At 35.8% G+C, this 27982-nt stretch overlaps 1 protein-coding gene across 1 annotated transcript in view; it reads left to right on the plus strand.

Moving 5' to 3' along the window:
- LOC142317963 (uncharacterized) overlaps positions 1–27982 on the plus strand; it is a 212881-nt gene that overhangs the window by 41134 nt on the left and 143765 nt on the right. The window contains exons 4-5 of the mRNA XM_075354495.1: positions 9041–9178; positions 19482–20582. Coding sequence (XP_075210610.1) covers positions 9041–9178; positions 19482–20582 — 1239 coding nt within the window. The remainder of the gene's footprint in view (positions 1–9040; positions 9179–19481; positions 20583–27982) is intronic.

The following is a 27982-nucleotide window of genomic DNA, read 5'->3' on the forward strand; positions in this document are numbered from 1 at the left end:
TCATCATCATCATGAGCGCTTGTAGGCATATAGACGTTAACAATAGTTGTTGGTTTAGGTTTTGATTTTATCCTTATTACAATGATTCTATCGCTATGTGTTTTGAAATACTCTATTCTCTTCCCTATCTTCTTATTCATAATGAAACCTACTTCTGCCTGCCCATTATTTGAAGCTGAGTTAATTACTCTAAAATCACCTGACCAAAAGTCGCCTTCCTCTTCCCACCGAACCTCACTAATTCCTACTACATCCATATTTATCCTATCCATTTCCCTTTTTAAATTTTCTAGCCTACCAACCTTTTTTAAGCTTCTAACATTCCACGCTCCGACTCGTAGAATGTTATTTTTTAATTTTTTGGTGACCCCTTCCTTAGTAGTCCCCACCCGGAGATCCGAACGGGGGATTTAATTCTGTATTTACAAATCAAATTAATATTGTTAGAGTTAAATTGAGATCCATTTAAATTATTTTTTATGTTTTAAACCTAATAATAAATTATTAGGTTTAAAACATATTCTATACAAATTAACAATAAATTATTAGCATCTAGTTGTTTGTTAATTTCTTCCAAATATTTTGAAGTTGATCCTATGCTGATCCAGTGATCCAAGAATTAGTTCACATACTGATTAATCTAAAATGGGGAGTGTTAATGAAAGCTGCAGGATATTACCATTCTTCCTGTTTGATAAAACATCCCCCATTACCAGATAAAAAAGAATTTGATAAAGACAATGTAGAACAACTGTGATCTGCTATGAAACCACAGTAGCCCCAAGTGGACCTTGAAAGAGACCTTACTTAGGGTCCCTTTATCATACAAACAGTACGTACGTGTTGTGACAGATGAGACAAATTGAGATCTGTCCATGTCTCATACTGTCAGTGATTATTTGATATAAATTGAATTTTTTAAAACTGAAGACATTGAAGGAAAAAATTTGAAGGAACGGTATGCTCTGGACATCAACCACACTGTCTTTGTATTTAAAAAAAGGAAGTACAGCTCGTACAATGTTTGATGACCTATTGTTAAAGGCCATCGAAAAAGTGTAAAAAGATGAAGGCTGAAAAAGAGTCATTCATAAAGTTGCAAGAGTGAAGCAGTTTTCATAGGGATCCACATCTGATTATCATTAGTAGAAGTAGTAGTAAGGTAATATATAGAAAATCAAAATCCTTTTCAGTTTTTAGGCATGGTAAATTCAAATAGATGCAAGTGTATCTGATTGGCTCATATAAGAACGAATTAGTTTCAGTTAATGGAAAATGCAGTTGCTAATAACCTTCAAACTTATTACTATAAGAACAGCAACAGTAATGCAAAGGATATGTAGAATTATTTAGAAGCTTTAAAAGGTAAGATTAATGAATTTCTGTCAGATGCAATAATGGTGGTGGGTTCTATTAAATTCAGTGTATTATTAGAATGTTAATATTAAGGAGTTATTGAATGACTCCAAAGACATTTGCTTTTAAACCAAAAATGTACTCAATACAAACAGTTTATCTGAACATGAAGAAAGACGCCTTTAAAGGTAAAGGAAATGGGTGGACATTGTTGTTTAGCAATGGTATTCTGATAAGAATTAATAAAAACCAAGCATTGCACAGTACTCGTATCTCCCACTATTGAAAGACATATATACAAGAAAGGTAGTTATAAATATAAAAAATAATGATAATTACTGATTTAAAGAGGCTACATTCTGTGAATATGTGGTACGACTGCACCGAGAACAGGTAGATGAAAGGTATAGAAGAATCATGGATTATGTAAATGTATATGTATTAGATGATGAAAAACAAGCCTTTTCTGTTAAGGCATGTGACAGTGAGCAGGCAGATCATTTCGATTTGCTGTTACTAAAGAAAAGTAATACTAGCTACTATTGTTTTATGTTGAATTTTGCCTATTTAGTTTCTTGTCAACTCAGTAAACACAGTCGCAAAATAGTCAATAAATTTCCTGTTCCAATTGTGGCTTATGCCAATTTTGAATCCATTTTAAAGTCCATTCATACCTGTTTACTGTTTCCAAAATGCCTGTTCACTGCTGTATCTAAATTATATATCCTAATGAGTCTATATTTCTTGTGTAATGAAACTGTACTGCTTATGCTAAAAGAACTAGTCCCCATTCCACTTATCCTATATAGAGGTCCCTATATGGCTGGGGGGTTCATAAAATGAATTTCATACACAGCTAAGAAAATAGTCTATGCGATCTATAGAAATATTCCCTTTATCATGACAGATGATGATACGAATGTTTTTCAGTCTGCTAGGACCTGTCAAATGTGTGGAAAGGAGTTTACAAGCAACTTTAAACCACAACACGATCACCGCCATCTTACCAGCAATCACACTTATTATGTTGTAAATGCACATTAGACAGAATAGTATGTCCATTCCTGTATTCATCCATAATTCTTCCAGTTATGATTCGCACTTCATTAAAAGATAGTTTGGTTATAACAAAATGTATTTATGCTATCTCAAATTCAATAGAAAAACTCATTCTCTTTCCAAAATAAACTATCTGTTTAGTTTGTGGATTTATTTCAGTTTATATAAGATAGTCTTGAAGTATTTGTTTTGAATCTGATGGTATGCAGATTGAATCATATCAGGAAATACATTATCAAAAACAAACTACCTTCAGTGACATGTAAAGGTATGTATCCATATGAATGTACTAATTCGTGGCCTGTGTTGGATGATTCAGATCTACCATCTAAAGAACATTTTCGTAGTTGTTTGATCAATTCAAATATAGATGATAAAGATTATAAATTATATTAAGATTATAATATAGTTGATAAAGATTAAGAATATAGATGCAAAAACTGTGGGATTATTTAAATCTCAGCAGAATGATGTCTTCACCCTTGGAGATTATAACGATTATATCTTAAGTGTAATGTTTTTTCTCTAGCTGAAGTATTTGAAAACTTAAGATTGTTCTGTCTTACAGAATATGGATTGGATTAAGTTTACTACTTTACTGCACTAGGTTTTTGTTTGAAGCCATGTTATATAAAATGAAAGTAAATCTTGAACTCTTGTCCTATTACGATATGGTTCTTTTCTTAGAGAAAGGCATTTGAGATAGTATTTCAATGTGTGTATAAAATGTGCTTCTGCAAGTAATCCTCATGTGAAAGACGGCTTTGATCCTCACTCCTCTTGGATGTGTGTTATGTATATCGACGCTAACAACTTATACATACACCTGGGCCATGAGCAGGTGTTTACTGTTCAAAACTTTTATGTGGGTCTGCAACAATTTGAAAAATAACATCTTAAAAAAGATGTGCACAGCATGCCTGGAGAATCTTGAATAGGGTTCATTTTTGAGGTCGATGTTGAATACGTGGAGAGGATGCATTTAAACCACAATGAATTACAATTTCCCTCAGAAAATAAACTGCCCCCTTTTTGTAAACAATGCAAGTTATCAGCTACCTAAGAGATAAAGAAGAATTATATGTCATTACTAGTTTTTAAAACAGGCCATATGCCATGATCTAAAAGTCATCAAATTTCACAGAATTTTTAGATATTTTTATAGATATTTTTTGCTTTTAACACTATTAACATTAAAAACGTGGTTGATGGGTATGTTTGCATTGATCTAATGAAAAAACATTTGTTTGACAATGAAGACAGTGCACTCTATTTAAGCTGTTATCTACTAAAGTATTTTCTAACATTATAACCATTTTAATAAACCAAAAACATGTAAATTCGGTTAAAATACATTTTATTATTATAAATTCAAATTAATGGTTTGATTATTTAGCAGGAGATACATATAAGCAAATACTCTATACATAGTAACTGCAGTTTATAAATCATTTTGAAATACATTAGCACGTATACTTGCTTACCTACTTCAGGTTTGTTAAATTTTTAGTTTTGTTGAATTTTGTAGTCTACTATTGAATGTATATATTTTATAATGAAATGTAACTAATTAATAGTGTTTTAAATATGTATATGTATATAATAATAATTGTAATTTTTAAATGAAATATTCATCAGTCAGTCATGAATTTGGAAAAAAGCAATATATTCATTACAAAGATTTGCATGGAGAATGATTGAGCAACCTTGGAGCATATATAATGTGGTCCAAACCCAACTTTCCGAGCAATTATCATCAGTTTGTGTGGTATTATACGTAACTCACCTGCCATTTAAATTTACTTATTGGATATCAAAAAACTTCATTTTAAGACAAAAACATGAAGGTACTGTTTTGGAAATACTTAGAGAGATGCTGTCCAAAAAGCACTATTTTGTATCAGTGAGATGAAATTTATTAATTATTTTTAAAACTAAGATTTTTATAATTTATATTTGTTTAGTCTAATTGGAAAAATATTACATTGTATTATTAAATTTTTGTTCAAAACTGTACTTCTTTTAATCTAGTTGTCTTTATAAATTTTATAATATTTAAAACTATATAATTTTTCAAAACTATTTATGTATTTGCTCAGGTTTGCATTTTCCTTCTGATAGGCTGATTTCTTTCACATGACTGAATTCAAATTAGAAGAGTGGTGGTTGCCTAACACGTGTCCAATCTCATGCATCGTGATCAGCAGACTGGTCTTGCCTTCTGCTACTTTATCTTTGAGGTCATAACTCCGGATTTCCACATCGTTGATGTGGATCTGTGGATGTGTTAGCTACGTTGAGGAAAAACTCATTACCCAAGACTGCCGGTCTGCTTGAACACCAAACTCTGTAGTTTTTGACGTCGCACTTGTCTAAACTGAGGTTGTTGTCATACCTGTAATCTTGTGTAAACGTCAGCGGTGTGTGCCTCACCCACTCTGCTAATGTCATTCTCGCTACTTCCATCTTTTCAGGTATTGCCAGCTGGTAGTGCCATTTCAAAAATTGTTTTCTCCATGTGATTCTGGAGACCGCATACGGCGCCAAGTCTGGCACAACACTCCTGGGCCTGCGCATCAAGGCTTCGGTCTCGTCATCAACTTCTCCATCTTCAGGAAGCTTGTAAAATTCTTGAAACAGTCTAGTGGCTTCTTCTACCACTTTTTCATTGGTCAGGCTCACGTTATCTCCTTTCAGTAGAAATTGATTAGGCTCGAATATGTGCCGCAGTGGTGGTGATTGCTGTAGAAGGCTATTTAGAGGATGATCATTGATTTACTGTTTTCATTCAAAGAATGATCATTTCAATTCGATCACACCATTTAATTATACCTCAAATCTTATCAGCTAGAGGAGAAACTGTGTTTAAATCTAGAAAAGGAAATTATTTTTCTTTTTTTGGATCAATTTATTTATCTTTCAAAAACTAAATGCAGCAGGAACAGCATTACTGTTTTAATACATATTTTTGTGCAAAAAATGCAAGCAGTGTACAAACAGATATGCATAAGCATTAAGTTTAAAATACATATATAGTAAACAAAAGAAAAACCCTTATTCATGACTCCAGTCTGCTACCTTTAGGAAACTGTTGTTTCTTCTCAATTTCAGCATCCTGTTGCGACTGGAAGGGCAGATCTTCAAGCACATTTGTGGGGATGTGCCGACCATAATGGTCGATGATGAACCGCTTGGAAAGGTAGAGGAAAACTTCTCGTCCGGGACTATTTAAATAGCACTTCTGTGTTCTTTTCATAGCATCTCACCGATTTCCAAAATGCAGTAGAATCTGCTGTACTTGCTGTACCACTTGTGCAGCCATATAGCATTTCTCACAGCGCATTCGTGTTTTTCACTGAAAGAGTAGATATTGTTTTACAGGTGAATATGTTCATTGGATGACAATCATACCTGTTGAGATCTTCCACCTTTGACTGTTTATCATTTAAAATATATTTTAGTAAAGCCTTCTTGTCCTCGCATTTGACATATATTGTAAAGTTAGGTCCTAAACTTTTGAGGACGAATGGGTAACCGAGTATGTAACGAACCCCAAGTTCCAACTGTGGCCTATTTCTTTTCAGAAGTTCTCTGTATTGTAGCTCTATAGCTTGAGACAACATATCATAGTAGTAGAAAGGTGGTTTAAATAGGTAATGCTTGCTTCTCTGGTCGATGTCCAACCAGAGAAACAATGATCAGTTCTTTGACATGCATGTCAATATCGGCTATGTGAAAATGGCTAAAATCTGCTATAGAGGAACTTATGGTAACAAAGCCTGTATAGCAAACCTGAGTAACGGATTCCTGCAAATTAAGAAAGTAGTAGAAAATATAATAATTGGAGGAATCCAGAAAGGGGTTAAAAAAAATGCTTTTAGTAAAACAGGTCTGTTTAACAATCGTCTTTTGTAATACTGCCCACTGACACACAATGAACAAATGTTTGTACCATGAGAAGAGTTATCAGACCAAGGCAAGGAATACATGGGAACAAAAGGGCTTGTTCGATCATTCTCACACTTTGAGTTGGGTCTGGTCTGACAGGTAAAAAAGATAGGAGTATAAATATTCCCTAGATTGCAAAACAGTCTAGGGAGATGTTATGTCAGTTCCACAAGGAGAGTGCAAATCAGTTCTGTGAGATGAGAGTGCAAAGAGTGAAATCCCATAATTGTATAACAAAGTTTTTCCATCTGCGTCGTTTTCGCAGTCCATATGGTGTCTTTCCCGTTAGGCAGAGATGTACATTCATACAGGTTCCATCTATGGAAATCTATAAAATGGGTTCATCTCTATCGATGAGTCTGAGAAGCGATAACCATCTTTCATCTCATAACGTTCACTTACGGAATTTTCCATACAATTTTTGTGAACCTTAAAGTGAACGTTTTCTGGTTGGAATACCCGTATTATAGCTGAACGGGGATTCTTATCTCCTCGCTGTAGTAAAAAGTAGTAGCCGCGTAAGAATAATGAGTGTGGTACTCTTTACCTGTGATAGATTCGTCAAAATCGAACATTCAAAAATCGAATTTTGTCAGTCATGGCGTCGTCGACGTCAGTCGTTAACTCGGCGTTTGCCGACTCCATCATCGACGTCGACTGAAGTGGATTATGGTGGCTATCTATGAACGAAGAACATGAAACAAGAGGGATGTTTACTTTATCGCTACTAGAAGCCCATTCCCTACTGTTTTTCCTTGTAGCTGGTAAACGTATAGCTGAACTTCCAAAAATTAATCTTCTCGCTCCTGGATGGTTGGGTAGGATTGTGGCATGTGTTTTCATTTGAACAACTGCTTACGGGTTCACTTGCCACTTCTAACGGAACAGATTCTAACACTTTAGAATAATAGCATTGCTGGACAATGCTGTTATCTTAATCGGCAGCAGCTGTGCGGGAGGCAGCCTCGATGGGAAATTTTATGGCGATATCCGTAAATATATGATACATATGAAACGCCTTGTTACCTTATTTCCTAAATTAAATAATACTTGCTTTAGTAAGTTTATGACGAATATAAAAAGTATCCCGCGTATCCAAGTCGTTTTGGAAACTTCCAAATCTGTAAAAGAACATTTATTTTATTTACTCTAACATAAAATTAATTGAGCTGAAATTAAGCAATTATAAAATGTGCATATATTATTTTTAATAATGGCAAACATTTAATCAATTCCATTTTAACTGTAATGATTTTATTTTCTAATCTGTATCTGTTAAGCGAACTGTAATTAAATGAATGTATATAATCTGTTATTAGATTTAAAATATATTTTATACAAATTAATTTAAACGGATCTCAATCTAACAGTATAAATTTTATTTGTAAATACAGAGATCATTAAACTGGTAATATAGAATTACTTATAATAATTATCATTACTACTTTTTTTATCTACATTGAACTTGTACATTAATAAATACGAGTATTTAAACAGAACCATTTTTGCTATATCAATATTAGGTTTATTTTCTAATATAATAAACTAGAATTAAACAAAGACGATATTATTTTGGAAATTCTACATGCACATACGGAATATTTCTGGAAATAAAAAGACTATTATTTTAAGTGCGTAATTATTAAAATGTAGTTTAGCTCATCTAATAATAACGATGAAAGTGACGATATTATTAATTAACAAATGGTGGAGATAAGTACACTGTAACAGAGTATAGGCTGGAACAGTAGAACATGGTACGAATGTATGAATATTTTCACGGGTATTTATATAAAACTGTTTGTTAGCCTTGTCATTGAGATACTTTAAAAATATACTAGTAAACAAGGTTATTGCAAAGTCAGCAAGCGCGTGTACTGTCCGGCACGTAAACTTTTTATTTATTTATTTATTATTACTTATTCTTGGCGACGTCATGAAGATTTTGGAACGTCAAGATTTTTTACCTTTAATTTTCTCCAAGAATCGGCGTGACCTTCTAACCTTTGTCCCAGAACAAAGAAGTATTCTAGTTCTTAGAGTAGAATACGTTATGGAATTACAGTGAGAACGTCCTAATACAACTGTATATGTATACATTGATTTATTATTTTGTTTTTTTTTACAATACGGTAATGAGTTGAATATTTTGATAATTGATATTTTTGAATGATTAATTTGTACACACATCCTGGTTAGTTTTTATTTTATTTAGTGTGTCTCATTATAATCCCTAATTGAATTTTTTTTAAATGTTCAAGTTTTTTAATAAATGGAAAAATATTTTCAATGTATCACTTGAAGTGCAGCATTTTTTCCAATATAATGAACCTGTTTTTTTTTACAATTTGCATCCTTAGAGAATAAAAATTTTCATAAGTATTTCATACTGCATTTTAATATATCTAGTTGTATATTAGATTATTACTTGTACTTAATTTTATATTATATGTTTGCTTTTTTTCTTTAATTCTTGTTAAGCAGTGTAACTTATAATACATTTAAACTAACCATTAAAAAAATATAAACAAAGTATAAAAATAAATATAAACATTTTTTTTTTCACTATTAATTTGTAAAATATAACCATTTACAAGAGATGAATCAAACTTAGATAATTGAAATAACCCGTACTTTTTTATAATTATATTTGTTTAATTTTATTTTTTTGCTACAGGTAACTGACAAAAAACATTTAACAGCGCCTGAAATAGATCCACTTCACATAGGGAGTGGTAACAAACCATTGAATCGTGCTGATGTTGATGTCCCCTTGGTTAAAGTTGAACTGGTTGCTGTAAAGCACAAAGAAGTGGTAAGATCATTTAAATGGTACAGATGTATAACATGTATTCCTTTATCTTATATTATTTCATTTGTGCATTATCACTAATTACATGACTGCTCAAAAAGGAATGTAATGTATTCAGGGTGTTTGCATGTGTGTATGTATGTATGTTCCACAGTAGCAGCTCAACGGCTGAACCGATTTAGATGTATGACCCCATGTTGGAATCCTTACGTTACTGGGAGTCTGGTAGGCTGTATATAAAGGTTTATATGTATTTGAAATTTATAGGCTGCACACTTTGACATTACACTGTCATGTAATGATCTGCACTGGCCGGACATCTTACATTTTCTAGTTTTTTTTTGGCCTCGTGTTTTATAACAGATTTAAAATTTGTTTTCCAATTTTATGAAAAATGTTAAAAACTTGTATTATGAAAAAAGTCAGTATAATGTCAGATTTAAAAAAGAAATAATAATAGTACTCCATTGAGTTCTTGATGGTGTTTAAAAATTCTGAGAGATTTTAATTTGAAGGCTTCAAAATTAGAAATTAAATATTTCTATACACTTCACTTTTTTTTCCTATAATTATCTTCTTATTTATTTCACTGCTTCTCTTCAATCATTTATTCTTTTCTTTTTTTTGTAAAAGAATTAATTAATTTTTTTTTGTAAAAGTTGTTACAGTTTTCTTTCATTTTTTTTTTTGTTTATTTTTAAGCTTGCTTTGTTGTTCTTTTTCATCTTTATTACATCTCCTGAAATATCCAGTTTTATTGAAACTTGATTTTACTTGTGATGATTGATTTTACTCATTGTAAATGGTTTTTTTGCTGTTTTATTTCACTGAATATTATTACAATAAGAAATAAGTGGGAATTAAATTTTGTATCATTATTAGCAGTTTTTGTTTTAAACATGTTTAATGTTTATTATATACATTCAAATATTAATGTTTTACTGCTCAACACAGAGGTATACAAAAAACCACCAACCTTCATTCTAGGAATAAATTATTTGATATGAAGTAAAAGGAATTTAAATGACGATTTCTCATGGTCAAATTTTTTACTGGTAATGACAATAGGGATTTTCCAAAACAAAATAATGTGTTTTTTTAATCTTCATACTTCATGTCATCATTCCTAGGGTTCACAAAAGTGTATTCAACAGCACTTGCTCTAATGACCACTTAATCTGCAATAATATAAATTAACTGAGTACTATTATGTTTCAGTGAAGCTTTAATTGCTTCACTTTCATTGTATTCTGTACCGAAATTAAGCCAGTTTTAAATATGATACATCTCACACCTAGTTTTAAGAAAAATAAAAAAAATATATACTTTATCTTAAGCTGTCTGACCTAATTAATGAAAATGTTATACTATGGTTGTATCAGAATTTTAGCAAAAGATTTCTGCTGCCATGCTTTTTGATTGTTTGCAGTTACTGTTCTATGTTACTCTATATTCATCCGAATTAATAAAATTCATTCAATAAATTAAAAGCACAGTTATGTTAATTAATATATCTTTATGGGATATAATTTTTAGTCATTTATTATCAGAAAAAAGGAAATCAAAAATCTCTTCAAAAGATCTAAGGAAGTTACTGTAAGCAGATTTTAAACTAAGAAATCTGATATAAAAGTAAATATCAAAGTGTAAGTAATTCAATTTAACTGCAATAAATTAAAAAAGATTACCAGCTTTTTGATAGTCGTATTCCTCAAGTAGAAACAAATTTTAACGTAATGTTTTAATTACTGATGAAATTAGCCGTATTTCACCAGTCAGGGATCTATTCAGAGCTTCAGAGCTATATTATTGTCAGTATTTCAAACATTAAAGCAAAAATGATGTGAAATTAACAAACCTCTGTAAAAAAGTAAACACTTATTTGATTTTAATGCCAGTAGAAGAGGCTTCTACAGATAATGTATGTAACTGCAGATGTATATAATGAAATAAGAAAGAAGTAACCATACTTATAAACCACGACTGTACAATCATATTTTATACTGTTTTTCTCTTTTTTGAACAGCTACCCTTTTGAACTATTATTTTTTGTATTTAGTTGAAACAAGCAAGTTACATTTTTATTATTTTTTTTTAGTTCTGCTGAATAACCACTTAATACCACCCATTTGATTAGTAAATTCTTAGATTACATTTTTTACAATTTACTTTTTACTGTCTTATGTTTATTTTCCCACGATTAAGAAGCAACAGTTACTATAATTTGAAATATACACAATTTCAATTGTATAGTAAATTTAGTTGGCATTACTTAACTGTGTTTAGAAGCAGTGCTGTTCATATAGAAAACATTTAGGTGAAAGGTTAGGGATTAATCAGGATTGATGAATTATGAGAGAATATAAATGTACTTTGTGATATAACGTAGAGCTGTAAAAAAGAAAATAATTATAGAAAACATTGGTAAGTGTAGAAAAAAACAGTATTTTCTGGGTAAAAACCAAAAATTTACTGCTTTTTTTTTAACTGCTGAATTAATTCACTGGTGAAGCTAACAAAGACACTTGTGTGTGTGGGAATATTAAAATGGAAATTTATAGCATATGATAAATATCATACCTGACTAGGATTCAAACCTAGGGCTTCCAGATGAAAGGCCAAGACACTACCATTCCTCAGAGATTGACCAAATTCTTTGTTTCCTTGTTCGCTTGGCAGGGGTAGATGTAAGAATTTTATCACCTGGGTTTTTTTATAAATTCTTGTTTGGAGGATACTTCCCAGTGTGTTGGAAGACGGGGATTGTAAAATTATTGTTTAAAAGTAGTGACAAGGATCTCACTGTTAGTTCATAATATAGGCCCTTGACATTACTGCCAGTTATTGGTAAGGTCTTTGAAAAGGTTCTGTACCTTCATATAAATAAGAGGTTGACCTCGTGCGGTTTACTAATGTATAATCAGTACAGGTTTCATCCAAGAAAGGGTACTGAGGGCACCTTGTGTGATAAGTATGGTAACCTCCAGTCGGGAGGAATATGTCCTGGTAATTTTCCTGGACATTTCTAGGGCATTTAATAACCTATGGTGGCCTTCGCTTATACCAATTGCAGAAGAGAAATTGTACTGTGAATGAGTTGCAGGTTATGTAAAGTTACTTCAATCATTGGTTGGGATGTGCTGCTCTGCGAGGGCAGCCATGAAGTGGGGAAGACACTATCCTATCCAAGAGTTGTCCGCAGGGCAATGTGTTGGGTCCCTTATTGTGGGTGGTGGAGTTTGATTCACTTCTGCAGCTGAGGTTGCCCAACAGATGTCTTATCGTGGCTTATGCTGAAGAAGTGCTCCTGCTGGTCAAAGGAGGTTTGTAGAGGGGGTTGAATTTTGAGCCACTCAAGCATGCAGGATACTCGAGCTACAGGATCATCAATGTAAGATGATGTTTAGCCTGGAGAAGACCACAATGATGCTCCTCAAAGGCTGTTTGGCTGTGAGGTGGCAAGTCTGCGTATTGATGTCTGGCCAATGTATTAGATATGTTCAGGTTCAAAAGTACCTCGGGGTGTTTCTTGGTGAGAGATGACAGTTTAAGAAGCACCTTCAATATGTCGCAGGTAAGGTATGTAATGCCTTCTTTGAAATTCGACAAATTTCAGACAAATTTCGACAAAATTCAGGATTGTGGTCAATCCTGATTGGGGTCTTAATTTTAAGACTATGAGTATCTAATATAAGGGCGTCTGCAAGGCAATTATGCTATATACAGCACCTGTTTGGGCAGATACTATGTAGGCTAAAATTTAAAACGTATTATTACGGGTATTTTTTTACAGGCTCACTGCCTTATATTGCTAACGGTAATGGGTGGTTACCATACAATTTCATGGGAGGCAATCCTGGTGGTCGCAGGTGTGAAACTGATAGACTTGATTGTGTCTGATTGATCACAATGTTATGTTGCTAAGAAGTCAGGTGAATTGACTTCGAAGAATATAAAGGAGATGGACAAGAGTACAAAATAAGTGAAAGGATTGTAGAAAAGAAAATAATTATAGGAAATATAGAAGAAGGCTCAAGAACTATTGAAATTCAGTTACATTTTAGTATTTTATATTTCATTTAAGAAATCTTGATTTCCAAGATTGATTGATGCATTAGTGCACATGTGGTTAGTACATGCAAACAGGAGCTAAATCATTTGGTGTTCTTACTCATTCACAATTACCAGGCATAGATTGATTATAAATAATTACTCTTTTTTCTTAATATTTCAGTTTTTTTTGTTGTTTCCTATTCCACCCTACATAATTAAATGCTCTGTAAAATTTTGCATTCCATCAGTGTACTTTGTAAAGTAAATCTGAGGGCCAAAATGCTTTATCATGTTCTTATGCGTTTCCTGGAACCAAATCATTTTTTCTAGGGCCCCTTTATTTTTCTATAAATTATTGCATTGTCTATACGAACAGAATTATATTTGAGATGGTGTACCATCAGTTCCTCCACCAACTTTATGTTTGATGATTGTCAAGTTGAAATTGCAGTGCTTCTCAACCATCAGTGTTTCTCAACCTATGGGGTGGACTGCTACAGGAGGACGTGGTAACACTAAATGGGGAGCATGAGCATATCGAAAATAAAATATTACTAAAGAATTTTATTAATTTACTGAAAGGAAAGCAAACCAAAATACATTCTCACATAATAAATAATAAAATACACATTTACACTGATATAATACACTCATAAATAGGATTGTATCAGTGCTGCACAGTGTAATAATTAACTTATCAATACTAAATTAAAACACAGTTTTAATAATTGTTAGCGACTCCCTTGGGTCTGTCTTGCATAGCAAAGTTTTTCAAAGCAAGGTTTAGTATTAGAAATAGACTCTTGAGTTCTTTTTTTTATATTTAGCCGAGATCTATATTTTGTCTTCAAAACAGCCACTACAGAAAATCCGGTTTCCCAAAGACGGGATGTTGAAAATGATAATAGTATATGAAATGCTCTTGTTTTCAGTGCAGAAAACTCATTATCCACCCCTGTTCAAAATTCAAAGAATGATTTATTACTAAATTGTCTTTTGACTTTGCCACTTGCCGTGAAGTCTATGAAGATTTCCTCTTCAGCAGTAGAGTCCTTTGGGAGTATTTTGAAACGGATCCCTAACCCACTCATAATCTGCTACCAAGTAGTCGTCAGCAAGAAAATAATTTTTAAAATTCTTTGCCAGCATGACTAAATAATTTTCAATTGTTACAAAAAAACACTTTCACATGTTGTTCTTCAGCCTTATAAGTTTTAACACATTCATCTACATTTGCAAACATAAATTTCTGCTGCACAATCCCAATTTTCTACAAAAAGCATTAACTTTATTATTCATATCCAACATATGTGTATTTACTCCTTGGAGTTGAGGATTCAAGGTAATTTTTTTCTCAAATATGTCGACCAAGTAGCTCAGTTGCATCACAAATAAACCATCTCAAAACTTCTTGGTTTTCGGTCGGTTTTCCTCTTTTAGAAAAATGTCAATTTTGCCTCTTAATTCATAAATATGGTGCAAAAATTTCCCACGTGATAACTGTCTTGCCTCGGAATAAAATAGTAACACTAAATGTACTACACCCATGCAAGTGCAGAAAAGATTCTTGATTTTAGGGTCTCATTTTTATAAAATACAACTGCCGTTAGCACAATATTCAGACCAGGACTCATTTCTCAGGAAGCCAGAGCTTCTCTGTGGATCATTCAATATGTTCAGACACACTGTGAAGATTTTTGTTTCACGAGTGCTTGTATACTTTGGAATTTTCCAGACATTGAATGAGCACCATTGATGCATATTCCAACTCAATTTTTCCACTCTATGTTTTTCCTCATTTATAAAATCATTTAACATAGCAAATAATGTGAATGCTGTTGTTTTGAGTTTTATTGGAATATTACTGACTGACCATCACAAAATCGAACATAGGTAATGAAATGAGCCTCTTTATTGCTATCTATTGCCTCATCAAGCTAAATTGAAAACAATTTGTCACACGTATTCCCCAAAAGCATCAGCGTTCAGCTATATCACCAGTTTGATGGGCAACAGTATAATTCGATAGAGGTATGGACTGCAGTTGTTTGCCAAAATTATCTCCAAACATAGTTTCTACAGTCTCAAACCAGCTGGCAAAATAAGTCACCTATGGTGTGAGACTTTTTACATCTGACTATTTTATATGGAACTTTTTAAGAGGCAAGTAGAGCTTTTTCATTCACAAAGTTTTTTTTTAAAAATGTTATTTGCTTTTCATATGATTTTAATTCAAAGAATTCTCAGGGTTTGTTAACATATTCACTATGAAGCATTTCTAAAAGTCATTTAAGTTTATTAGGTTTCATGCTCCCTGCTGCCAAAACTTTTGAGCAAATGACACACAGAGCCTTTCTTCTTCATTTATTTCAGTGCTGGTAAACCCAATATTTAAGTATTGAAAATATTTTCTAGATTTTATTTTTGGAACCACGCTTTCTGTGCACTTGTTGATGCTTCACTATCGTCTAATGCTCACTTACACCCACTTAAAACTTTATCCATGATTCTGTATAAATCTACTGCCATGAATATACAATATTGTGAATTGCAATTAACACGCAAATTACAACATACATACTCACAATAGATTCGATAACAACAGAAAGATAAACTCAACTGAGACTGGCTGGAATTGAATAAGGTGCAATATTTATACACATTTGCGCAGATGTTCCAGAATGTTTGAGACAAAGTGGAACTTCTCATGAAGCCACAAGAATTTCCAATGAGGTGGATGTAAGACAGAGAGCAATAGAGAGGCATCAATTCTGGTTTTACCATTGCAATTCAGTGTTGCCAAATATCAATAAATTTACTTATTCTTGGTAATTTGTAAGGTTTGTAATTAAGGTTATGTGTAGCTTTACCGTCAAAATACATTACTATTGTATACATTGTTATTGTATGAAAAGTGATAAAAATTATGATTCAGAATTGGCTTATAAATACTGAAAGGTTTAGAAACACTGCTCTACATAACAAAAGTGTTTATTTTATATTGATAGCTTTTACCTTTATTTCATCGTTGTATATATTCCTTCCACCTATTAGCTCTCTTTTTTTCACTTGCTAACAATGGCTTTTCATCCACATCTCTGTTAGTGTTACATTTTCATTTAATTACTCTTGGAATATTTCGTTTTTCTAGACAATTATATATCCTGTCATTACAAAGGGTTATCCAGAAAGTGAAGAACATTTGACCTTGGCACATTTCTCCATTCTTTGCAAACACTGTGCACATGTCATTGAACTCCATTATAAGTTCAATATAAACTAAACTGTAATGCTGTACAGACATTTGAATTTTTTTGCAACTTCAATATGCGTGACAAAATGAAATTAGTGGCAGATGTGAAGTTTTAGAATGTTTTAGTATGATTCAGTTTTAGAATGTAAAAAAATTTCAGCCCATTGACATTCACACACAGATAATGAAAGTTTATGGGTATAGTTAGATGAATGAAGCATTGGTTAGGAAATGGTGCATTGTGTTTTAATGAGGGACGAACAAACGGTCCTGAGATGATACGGAAAGCCACCGGAAATATTTTACGTTGAGCAGAGTACTATGAACATTATGATGGAAGGAATTTCAAACAATTACTGTAACTGAGATTTATTATTTTGTTACCATTTATCATTTCATACATTTTATTTTTTTTTGTTTTACTATATTAACAGTAGTGTTTTTTAGTGTTTATTAGCTACTTAATAATGTTTTCTGTTTGTTTTGCTTCAATAAAAAAATGATTTTTAAAAGTTTTTATTTACTTTTTATTGGCTGAATTTATATTAATTTTCTCAGAATTAAATTCTCTACAAGTTTTATTACTAAATCTTCTGTATTTATTAGTCATTTAAAAAGCTATTCTACTACAAACTTAAATGTTTTTTTGACACTAAATTTTGTGCTTTCTGTGGAATAACTTAAAAACTACCGAATTTACAGTTGTAGGACTGTTATCCTATTTCCTAGCTCAAATTACTTAAGAAAATACCAACTATACTTCATAATTTTTGTCCCAGAAATTGTAGTAGGGCATCATTTTATTAGAAGAGCTGAAATCTGGGCGAAGTTTTTTGCTATCTATAATGCGAAAACAAAGCATTTCCAGACCTATGTTTATTATGAACCTTTTTCATTATTTTCACCAGTAGAACATGTCTGAAAGTTTTATATTTATATATATATATATATATATATATATATAAAACATTTTTCCCTTCAATATAAATACATTTTCTTCACTGGATAGATAGTTTCCTGATCCCCTCAGACTCAAGGGGCTCATCTTCAAATCTTTCTCCCCTTAAAGCTTCTTTCAACAAACCAAACATGTAGAAATCACACAGTGACCAAGTTTGGACTGTATGGTGGGTGTTCAGAGGATTCCAGTGAATTTTAGTGAGCCTGTGCTGCTGTATGTGGCTATGCATTGTCATGGAGAAAGGGGGCATTGCAAATCAGTTTCCAGCATCATTTGTTGCGATAAGGAGCCTTGACTTCATCGAAAAACTGGCAGTAGTGTGCCACATTTACCGTCCGTTATTCATGCAAGAAATCAGTCAGCAGCACACCTTTTGAGTTCCAAAACAAAGTTGCCAGTACTTTTCCAGCTGAAGAGCATTTCTTGGCCTTGATCAGTACCCCTTCCCTCTTTTCCTTCACACCATACTTGTTTTCTTGCTTTCCAGGGTGTAGTGATGTACCCTCGTTTCATTACAGGCCACATTCGGCCCAAAAATGCCTCTCCTTCCTCAAAACAATTCAGAAGCTACCGACAGATGTCTTTCTGGACATTTCCCTGTGCCTCAGTGAGAAGACATTGAACCCCCTCACAACACTTTGCTGTATCCAAGAGTTTCTAGACAGCATTGTACGTACATTCCCAACACTTATGCCCACCTCTGATCCATTTTCAGCAATGGTTGTAATTTATTGCACGACGAACAATGATATCTTTTGCTCAGACATTCTGCTACTGACATGGTAACATGATATACTGGCATGGCTGGCTGGTTGCTCCCCTTCATGCATATCCAACTAACTACCCACAGGGCCCCTTCAGTTTTTTCTCAGTCCATGCAGCAAAATTCCAGTTTATATTTGAATGTCCCTTCTAACATGTCATGAGACAGAAGTCCATCTCTACACTCCCAAGTTAAAATTGGTGTATGGAGTGGTCTTGATCTGGAAAGGTGAACATGTTCTTCAGTTGGGAGAGTCCTTTAGCCTCTTTTGGAACTAGAAAGATCTAATGCTTGTCGATTTTATTCATGAACGTTGCATTATGAATGCTGCCAGCTCTTATATAAAGTGAAAGTTGTGCAGGAACTAAAGATGCTATCAATCAATCAGAAATGTAATTCTTCACGACAGCACCAGGCCTTGCAAGCCGATAGCACTCTGGATAAACTGGATAAAATTTACTGGGAGATGTTAGAACATCCACTTTATAGTTCAGATTTAACCCCTTGCGATTTCCTTTTGTTTGGACCATTGAAGGGGGCAGCTGGGAGGATATTAATTCCATAGTGACCAAAAGGTATAAGAGTTTGTACACAATAGGCTCATTATACATCCTCAAATGTTTTATGAAGAAGGGGTCTTCAAACTCCCTACATGTTGGGAAAACATATTTTTTATTTTCAACTAATAAATATTAAAAACAAAAGTCTGGTTTATATTAACTAACCCGCATAACCTTACTGTTGTTTTCCTTACCTTCAAATGCCATCTAAGTAAAAGTTAAAAATAAAACAAAATTAATCTTGGTTGTCAATTGATTCAATTTTCACTGTCAGATCTGTAAAAAAAATGTTTAGGTTAGTATAATTCATCATAATTAGCTGTAAAAATGATGCTGTACAGATATTAAAAAATAATTGTTAATTAACCATTAAAAGTCAAAAGGAATAGAACAGATGTAATATGCAGTTAGTTATATACAGAAACGTCATTTTCATTTTATTACAGTTAGATTAAAAACTTTACCGGTGATTTTAAAACTTCACTGTAATCTTAAAAATTAATCTTATCTGCATGAATACTTGCAATAGTTTTAATAAATCTAAAACTGTATTTTAAAATTTTTAATTTTTATTTGAAAATTAGGACAGAACAACCTCTTAATAAGTATATCTTTAAAAAAGCAAATTTGAAGTTTTAGCTGATTGTAGGAAAAATCAAATATTCTAAAAAGATACATATAATTATTTTAATACATAATAGATTATTTTCTTTCAGGGCTTTGCTGAAGAAACAATCCGAGACTCAAGTGTGGAAACTATAGAGAACAGTTTATCCTCTGAAAATCATCTATCTTGTTACAAATTTAAATGTAACTTTATAGGAAACAGTGATTTAAAGCAAAAACGTGATAATATCTGTGATATGTCATTCAGAAATGAAAATGCCACTAAATTACAAGATTTTTCCAGCAAAAATAGAGAAGACCATAGATTTATGAGGGATAGTAGTAAACCTAATAGTGAGAAATATAAATGTAAAGATTGTAATAAAACATTTAAATTTAAGAATACTTTAAACTGGCATATAAATATTCACACAAATGAGATAAAATATAAATGTAAATATTGTAATAAAACATTTAAATCTAAGGGTACTTTAAACTGTCATACAAATATTCACACAAATGAGAGAAAATTTATATGTAATATTTGTAATAAGTATTTTAACAGTAGTAGTAATTTAAAGGCGCATCTTTCCATACATACCGGTGAGAGAAAATTCACATGTAATTTTTGTAATAAGACTTTCAATCATAATTGCAATTTGAAAAAACACATTACTGTTCATACCGGTGAGAAAAGTTTCACTTGTAATTTTTGTCAAAAATCTTTTAGTCAGAGTTCTCATTTAAAGGATCACATTTATATTCATACTGGTGAGAAAAAATTCACGTGTAATGTTTGTCAAAAGTCTTTTAGAAAGAGGTCTACATTGAAAACACACCTTTCTATTCATACTGGTGAGATGAATATAAAGAAAATATTCACATGTAATATTTGTAATTTGACTTTTAATCAAAGTGCGTATTTGAAGAAGCACATTTCTATTCACACCGGTGAGAAAAATTTCACTTGTAATCTTTGTCAAAAATCTTTTAGTCGGAGTTTTCATTTAAAGACTCACATACTGGAGGTTCATACTGGAGAGAAAAAATACACATGTAATGTTTGTCAAAACTCTTTTACTCGTAGTTCTACATTAAAGAGACATCTTTCTCTTCATACTGGTGAAAAAAAATTCACTTGTAATTGCTGTCAGAAGTCTTTTAGTCACAGTAGTTATTTAATGAAACATCTTTCTATTCATAAAAAGTCCATTCTCTGAAAATATCTGCTTAAGATATTGTGTAAAATCATAATAAGCACTGGCTTTTTAATACTAAGTGATGATGAAAAACTGATTGTTATATAAAAACATGTGAAATATAAAGTAAATATTTATTAAAAATTGTATTTTCTTGATAGTTATCCATTTAAACCCCCATTATATTGGTATTATAGTAAGTTCATTGCAACTATCTGTGGCAGGAACAAATATTACTGTAATTATCTACAAATTATGTTAGCAAAAGAGCGCATTATATTATAAAGAGTATGCAGTAACTAAGGTCTCACTTTGAAAATTATAACATTTTTTTTAGCATTATTTTTATTTCTCTTACCATAGAGAGTGCAAGAAGACTCTATATGCCATTATATGTACAATAAAGTCTGTAATCCAGCTGTACACTAGTCCAGCATGTCTATTAATGTATTATTTTTGCCCGGCTGTTCAAGTTCACTTGTGCGTAACAAATCTTTACTTTTTATTTACATTGTTATTAGACAAACATAATTGTGTCTAATAAAAATGGTCGCACAACGACGGCCTTATATACCGTACCGCCCCACCGCTGTAAAGTCGCCAACTGGTCACTTGTTCGGATCTGGATTCCGTTACCGAACCAGATCCAGCCTCGCACCTCACTCCCTCACAGTCTTCCTAATTATATTTCACTTCGTTACAATAATTGTATCTACAGTTACGGAGCTGACGGTTTATTTAAAAAACACTTAACTTATAAAATGTAAAACTTAAGCGGCGTCGCCTGCGGCTCCGAATATTTCTACGCCTGACTTTTAACCCGTAAGTCTCCTCGGCAAAATCTCGAGTTGCCCGTATGCTCCGAAACCTCCGATACATTCAGGCTTTGCGGTTCGGTGCGAGGCTGGATCTGGTTCCGGAACGGAATCCAGATCCGAACAAGTGACCAGTTGGCGACTTTACAGCGGTGGGGCGGTGAGCTGCGGTACGGTATATGTAGTATTAGAGCTCTGCTACAGCTATTGAAACTCGCCTCACAACCTTCGTTTCTGCTCCATCGTTGCAGTCTCCAATACACGATTGCCTATTATGCCCCTTCCCTCTTCATACTTCCCCCGATCGCTCTCTTTATAGATACGCGGTATAAATACGGGCTGCCCGGCGCGTTCCGATTCATACCTCTATCTTATGAAACTGTTACATATTGGCGTCCGACTTTTCCACAAAAAGTTGGTATTAACGGAACATCACATTGTTACTATGCTATCTGTTGGCGACATTCTACGTGCCAGGAAGCAAAAATCGAAGAAGCAAGAATTTCGCCAGCTACAAACAGGCGATCCTGGCACAACTTACCAGGACGAAAACGATTGTGTAACGACTGTGTCGGAGCGGGCGCATATCTTATACAGCTCTGAGGAGGAGGACGACCGTTTCACCCAACTGCCCGACAACGAACTGAGATGCGAAGATCTACAGGAAGGCGGCTATACGTTCAACGAGGACGTCGAGGTGGCGGCGTTGACTCCGCTCAAACCGCCCATGGACATGCTACAACGGATTGTGCAGCAGACGGAGGACTTGTTGACCAAGGGGACAGACCAGGGAACGTCGAGCGCATCGACGACTCGTCGCGGCAAGAGGAAGGTGAGGTTCCAGGAAGAGACCACGAGCTCGACAGGGCGTTCGAGGCTTGCTACGGACGACGACCGTCAGACAGCGACGACGAAGCGTCAGAAGAGGACTCCGACGGCGGCGACACAAAGCGACCCCGACTCGTTGACGCTACTGACGATCATATCCCTGCTACCCAGCATATTGGTGAGCCAATTGCCGACCATCCGCAACGTGTACGTCGCCCGGATGAAGGCCATTCCCTTCGAGATAGGCAGGGTCATTCACCGGATCCTCATGGCCTGTCAGTCGCTCAAACCTGTGCCCCCTGGCACAATGTTATTGAGCGACTTACCCGCGGAGTACCCCGACCGTTTCTCGTGTCCGAAATCATACCCGTACAAGGAGATGCTGCTTGTGAACGAATTCTTTCGGGAATTCGAGACCAGCTGTCCCGCATCAGGAAATTCAGGCTGGGCCTGACCTGAATTTCCCAGGGACGACTCCCAATGGCCCAATAGGGACGACTCCTTTGTGCTCGTCTGCCGGCATGCCACCGACAACCCAGAGTGGGAGCACCTACACGTCCTCCATACGTGCAGCTTTCAAAGATCCGCCTGCAGGTGTAGCATACGGAAGCAGTACGGATAGGCAGTTAGACATCGACACGTTGTTCGCTGCTGCCGGCTCCAAAAGACGAATTGGATCCGTATCGTCGAGTATTTATATGCAGAAGGCCGGACAGTACTACTCTTGGTCTTCGGAGACGATCGGTGGATCGCACCTCCTAAAATTCGACCTGTATCCGATAGAGAAGATACGGTCGACACCACCGCGCGAATGGTGGCGGAGTGCCACGGTGCGCGGGAAAGTGGTGCTGGAGGAGGGCAGCCGGATGATGTCGTTATTCCTGAACACGGTGATGGAAGGCATCGACCGGATAGAAAACGAAAACCAAAACGGATAGCTTTATCCGACTTGGTTCAGTTCATAGTCGATTATAATATCTCCCCGCCGGAGCGCCTGCTCTCCAGCTTCTTTTGGTCAGACTCAACCGTTACCGAGGAGTTAGACGACTCCGACAGAATCGTAAAGCTGGCACTCAGAAAGGTAAAACACATCTACAACAGCTTTGATGTGCTGGATTTCATGTTGCACTATAACACTCATCCTCCCCTGTTTAACGCCCCGAGTAAGGCCGAATACGACAGCATGTACTACGACGCTTTAGACAGCGTTTACGCGTTGGTCGGCCTGTTGCTATTCCAATTTGATTTTGATGTCCCCAATGTTCCTTAACGTTCTGTACAGAATATGCAATAAAGACCTCAACAAGTGCAACACTTTATACATACTTGGTCCGCCGATTTCGGGTAAGAATTACTTTTTTGACGCACTGGCGTCCTTCTTTCTGAATTCCGGCTATATTATCAGCCCCAGCCGTAACGAACGATTTCCGTTTATGGGTGGCCTGGCACGGCGCATAAATATCTGGAACGAGGCCCGCCTGGACCCGTATTACTATGAAGACATAAAACAAATTATGGCCGGGGATCGATTAGAGGTGCAGGTTAAAAACCATCCTCCTAGGATCCTTGAGAAAACTCCCCTTATTGTATTAAGCAACAGGGAGGTATTCCCGAGCGACCGTGCCTTTTACATACGAATGCGTAGGTTTGAATGGCGTACTTGCGGCTTTTTAGCCCGTTGCTGTAGAAAACCAAATCCTGTGGCTGTAGGATTGCTAATGTGCTGGGGTGCGGATGTACATAAACTAAAGGACAATACAGACGTACGATTCAAATATATTGAAAAGACTGTTGAATTGTTTTTAAAGGATAAAACCAAATTGTTGTAAATATTGTAGTTGTAGAATTATTATGTATTGTTAAGGTATAAACGTTTAATAAAAACCAATAGTTCAACTGAAAGCATACATAACTATTTTATTATTTACATATAATCATATTTTGTTTACAGGTTACTAAATATACACATTGTGTTTAGCGGACAGATAAGACTCAAAGTTCGTAGTAATGTCGCAAATATTATTTGTCGATATTAAAATAACATTGAATCCGTCTTTATCTGTACGATAAAGTTGCTTTACAATGGATTTGACCTTTGTGGTAATATTAAACTTATTATCTAAAATGTATTTGAGTCTATATCTGGCATTCTGTTTGTCAATAAACTCGACCGATACGCAGTCTGCAACAGTATCTGACGTCGATGGCGTAACAGTATCACGTTCTAGTCATGTGACTTTATAATCCTCAGTAATTAAATTATCGCCGTCCAACTTTGACCGATAACCAAATGCATTGGTAATGTCGGCGGACGTCTTAATGAACGACTTATCTCCGAGACATTGGCTCTGAGGTCGGCCGTATGTTTCGTTATTATACAGTAAAACTATATTCTATATCAATCTCCGTATCTATTTTCCAAATACATACGGACGATTGTATATGTGCGTCGTTCATATCGTTAATATAAGGATTATTTGGCAGTACGCCAACATTCATCGTAGGCGGCAAAAGACCGCCGTTATATTGATAAAGGCCGTGCGACATAAAGCCGCCCTGTTCTACGTACGATTCGTACGGAACATCGATATTGCCGGCCTTAGGCTTTGCAGCCGTATACCGACCTTTATACTGGCATCGAACTGAATTTCTGAAATACAAAAATTCTTAATACCGTATCCTAATTTAGTGTTATATGTCTTCAGGGGAGGATACGGTCTCATAAGTTTCAGTACACATACCTGCGGTCTATATTCATACAATAACGGTTCCGCCGTTGCGAAGTTCGTTATTGGAAAGACCTGCATATCCTTCATAATCTCAGGTAACGTATCCGCCCCTTTCTGGTTATAATAATGCTGTACATAATACTGTTTTAAAGGTATCTGATTACCGAATGAACACGGTATTGCAGAATAGTCTATGGAGGACCCGGTGGCTGTACCACCGTACCAGTTGGATACCTCATCGCACGGATTGTGCATATGCAGGTCTGTCGGCAACATAGGATTGTCGGCGGCGTATGTGTACTTATAATTAGTGAATGATCGACCAGCTGAATGAGAACCCCTGGGGCCTAAAGTACAAGCTGGTGACGAGGAGGCTAGGGAGGCCCTTGCCTAGGCTCCCTAACGTGTGTTTAAGAGAAAAACTGTTAGCATTGTTTCCAAGGGACATAAATCCAAGATGGAGAGAGTTGGCGATTACTAGGATACTGCGAGTCATGGCTGATAAATTGTGGTATGCGGTGTCTCGGTTACACTCATAGAAAAGCCCAGGGATTGATGGTGTAGCAGCAGAGGTGATGAAGGCCTTTAATGGCTGTTTGTTCAAGGGGTGTATTCCGATACCGTGGAAGACGGCAAGGGTGGTCCTCCTGCCTAAAGGAGGTGGGGGAGAAAATGGCCCACAGATTATATAGACCAGTTTGCCTTCTTAACAGCTTGGGCAAGCTGTTTTTATACTGGTGAGAAGGCTTCAGGAGGAGTTGTAGAGAACTGATGGACTATCAGACAGGCAGTATGATTTCCGCAAGGGGCAGAGCTTGGTTGACGCGGTACAGAAATTTGTGGAGGTTGTGGAGAGGGCGGCCAGGGGAGTCAAGACATATTAGAAGGATTCTCCTGGTTATCCTGCTAGATGTAGGCAATGTATTTAAAGCAGTGAGATGGGAGGCTATACTGTGGCTGTTGGAAGGACTAGGAATTGCGTTATATCTGCTTAGGATGACTCAAAAAAGCCCTCTACAACTCAGGCAGTGCCTGAGTTGTAGAGGGCTTTTTTTAATGTCTAAAGAAGGGGAGGAGGTCGTTGTACCTATGCAGTGTGGGGTGCCACAAGGGTCCGTTCTGGGCCCCGTACTGTGGAATGACGTATGACGACCTTCTTCGGAAAGAGTGATTTAGCCACCACATAGACCACCGGCTTCACTTCTGGTGGCCTATGCAGACAATTTGGCCATGGTGGTGGTGGCGAAGGAGTTGAGCACCGTGATGATAACGGCTATGGAGACAGTTAAGCAAATCAAGATTTGGCTCCAGGAACAAGGTCTGCGGCTGACAGTTAATAAGATCAAAATTATAGTGACGGCAGGAAGGCGGCGCTTGCTCCAGTTCTCACTTAAAGCGGATGGTGTGGGGATTACCCCGAGTGGTGGAGCTAAGTATCTCGGGTTATGGCTCCATAAGTCTCGAAGGTATACCTACCATGTGCAGCAAGTTTTTATGAAGGCAGAGTGGATGTCCTCGGCGCTGGTTAGGCTTATAGCCAGCGTCGGGGACCCCAGAACCAACAGGCTTCGATTGATAGTGTCGACAGTGGTGTCGGCCATGTTATATGCAGTGTCAGTATGAATGTTGGCTTTTAGTGACCATCACTAGGCTCGACCTTCTTCAAAATGCGGCCTTAAGGATAATCACGGGCGCTGCTAAGTCCACTCCTATTGCAGCCGTGGAGGCACAACTCATATTGAGCCCCTACAATCAAACTGAGAATGGGTAACATTGAGATTCTGGGAGCGTTTTATGCGAGTCTATTAGCATCAATGGACCAACTACCAGCAAGCTATTTCTAGACTTCACTCACTGCATATGAAAAATTTATAAGGAAATACGATATTCCACCCGTGGACACTGCGCACCTGTATACGAGCTAGGACTTTTCAATCACTTACCTCCAGCTCGCTACAAACTCAAAAACCATTTGACTCCAAACACGCTTCCATACGACATGAAATGAAGCAGTTAGTCCTACAAACCATCCACGAGGAATTTCCAGAGGACGAGTGGATTCACGTCTACAATGACGGATCTTCAATTTCACGATGGAGAAACAGGGGCTGAGTACTACTGCCGTCTTTTTCAGGGACGTATAGCCGTAGGTACCCCCCCTCCCTAACAACTCTGATGGCGAAGTTGAAGCAGTGCGCGCTGCTGCGGCCAAACTGGAAAGGCTAGTATCTCCTTTGAAAGCACTGTTTTTGAACGAACCCCAAGCCGTTATACATAATCTCCTGCGCAACACCCAAACAGACTGCTAAAAGACGGTTGAGTGTAGAATAAGCCTGGGAAATCGCGGGTGGACACTGATGTTTCAATAGATATCCAATCATGTCAGCATATGTGGAAATGAGGGGGTCGATAAACGAGCCAAGCTAGGAATAACTCTACCCCAACCTAATTGCTACGCGTCCTTGCATTCATCCAGAGCTCTGGTCGACGCGGCAGTCAACAGATGAAACGAACAGCCCTTCTCCGAGACGAGTGCTAGTAGGAGATGGGAGACTTTGGTCACTGACGGTCCTATAAACCCCGGCTTCCGACTAAATTGGTCACAACTACCTTGCTTGTCACCTTCACCGCATCCATGTGTCGCCGTCAACTGAGTGTCCGCTATGTGGTTGCGGGACGATACATGCTGATCACCTGAGAGATTATCCAGCCCTGGACCACACCCAGCTGGATGACAGCTCGGAGTTCACAGAAGCCCGTCTTTATTGGTCAGCGCGTCGCCAGATGACTCAACAGCCAAGGGTGGGTGTTGACTAGTAAGTAAGTAAGTACAATTTTTTCCCATCTGCCTATGTCTTCAATATGAAAGCGACTATTCCAGGATGCCTTAAGATGTGGCCTATAAGTCTGTCTCTACTTTTAGCTAATTTTTTTCCAAATGTTTCTTTCTTCATCAATTTGTTGCAACGCCTTTTCATTTGTCCTTTTATCCAACGATCTGATATTTAACATTCTCATTCTCTTTCAATATTTGATACAT

This window comes from Lycorma delicatula, chromosome 1 (genome assembly GCF_047948215.1).
Source record: "Lycorma delicatula isolate Av1 chromosome 1, ASM4794821v1, whole genome shotgun sequence".
In the NCBI taxonomy this organism is placed as follows: Eukaryota; Metazoa; Arthropoda; class Insecta; order Hemiptera; family Fulgoridae; genus Lycorma; species Lycorma delicatula.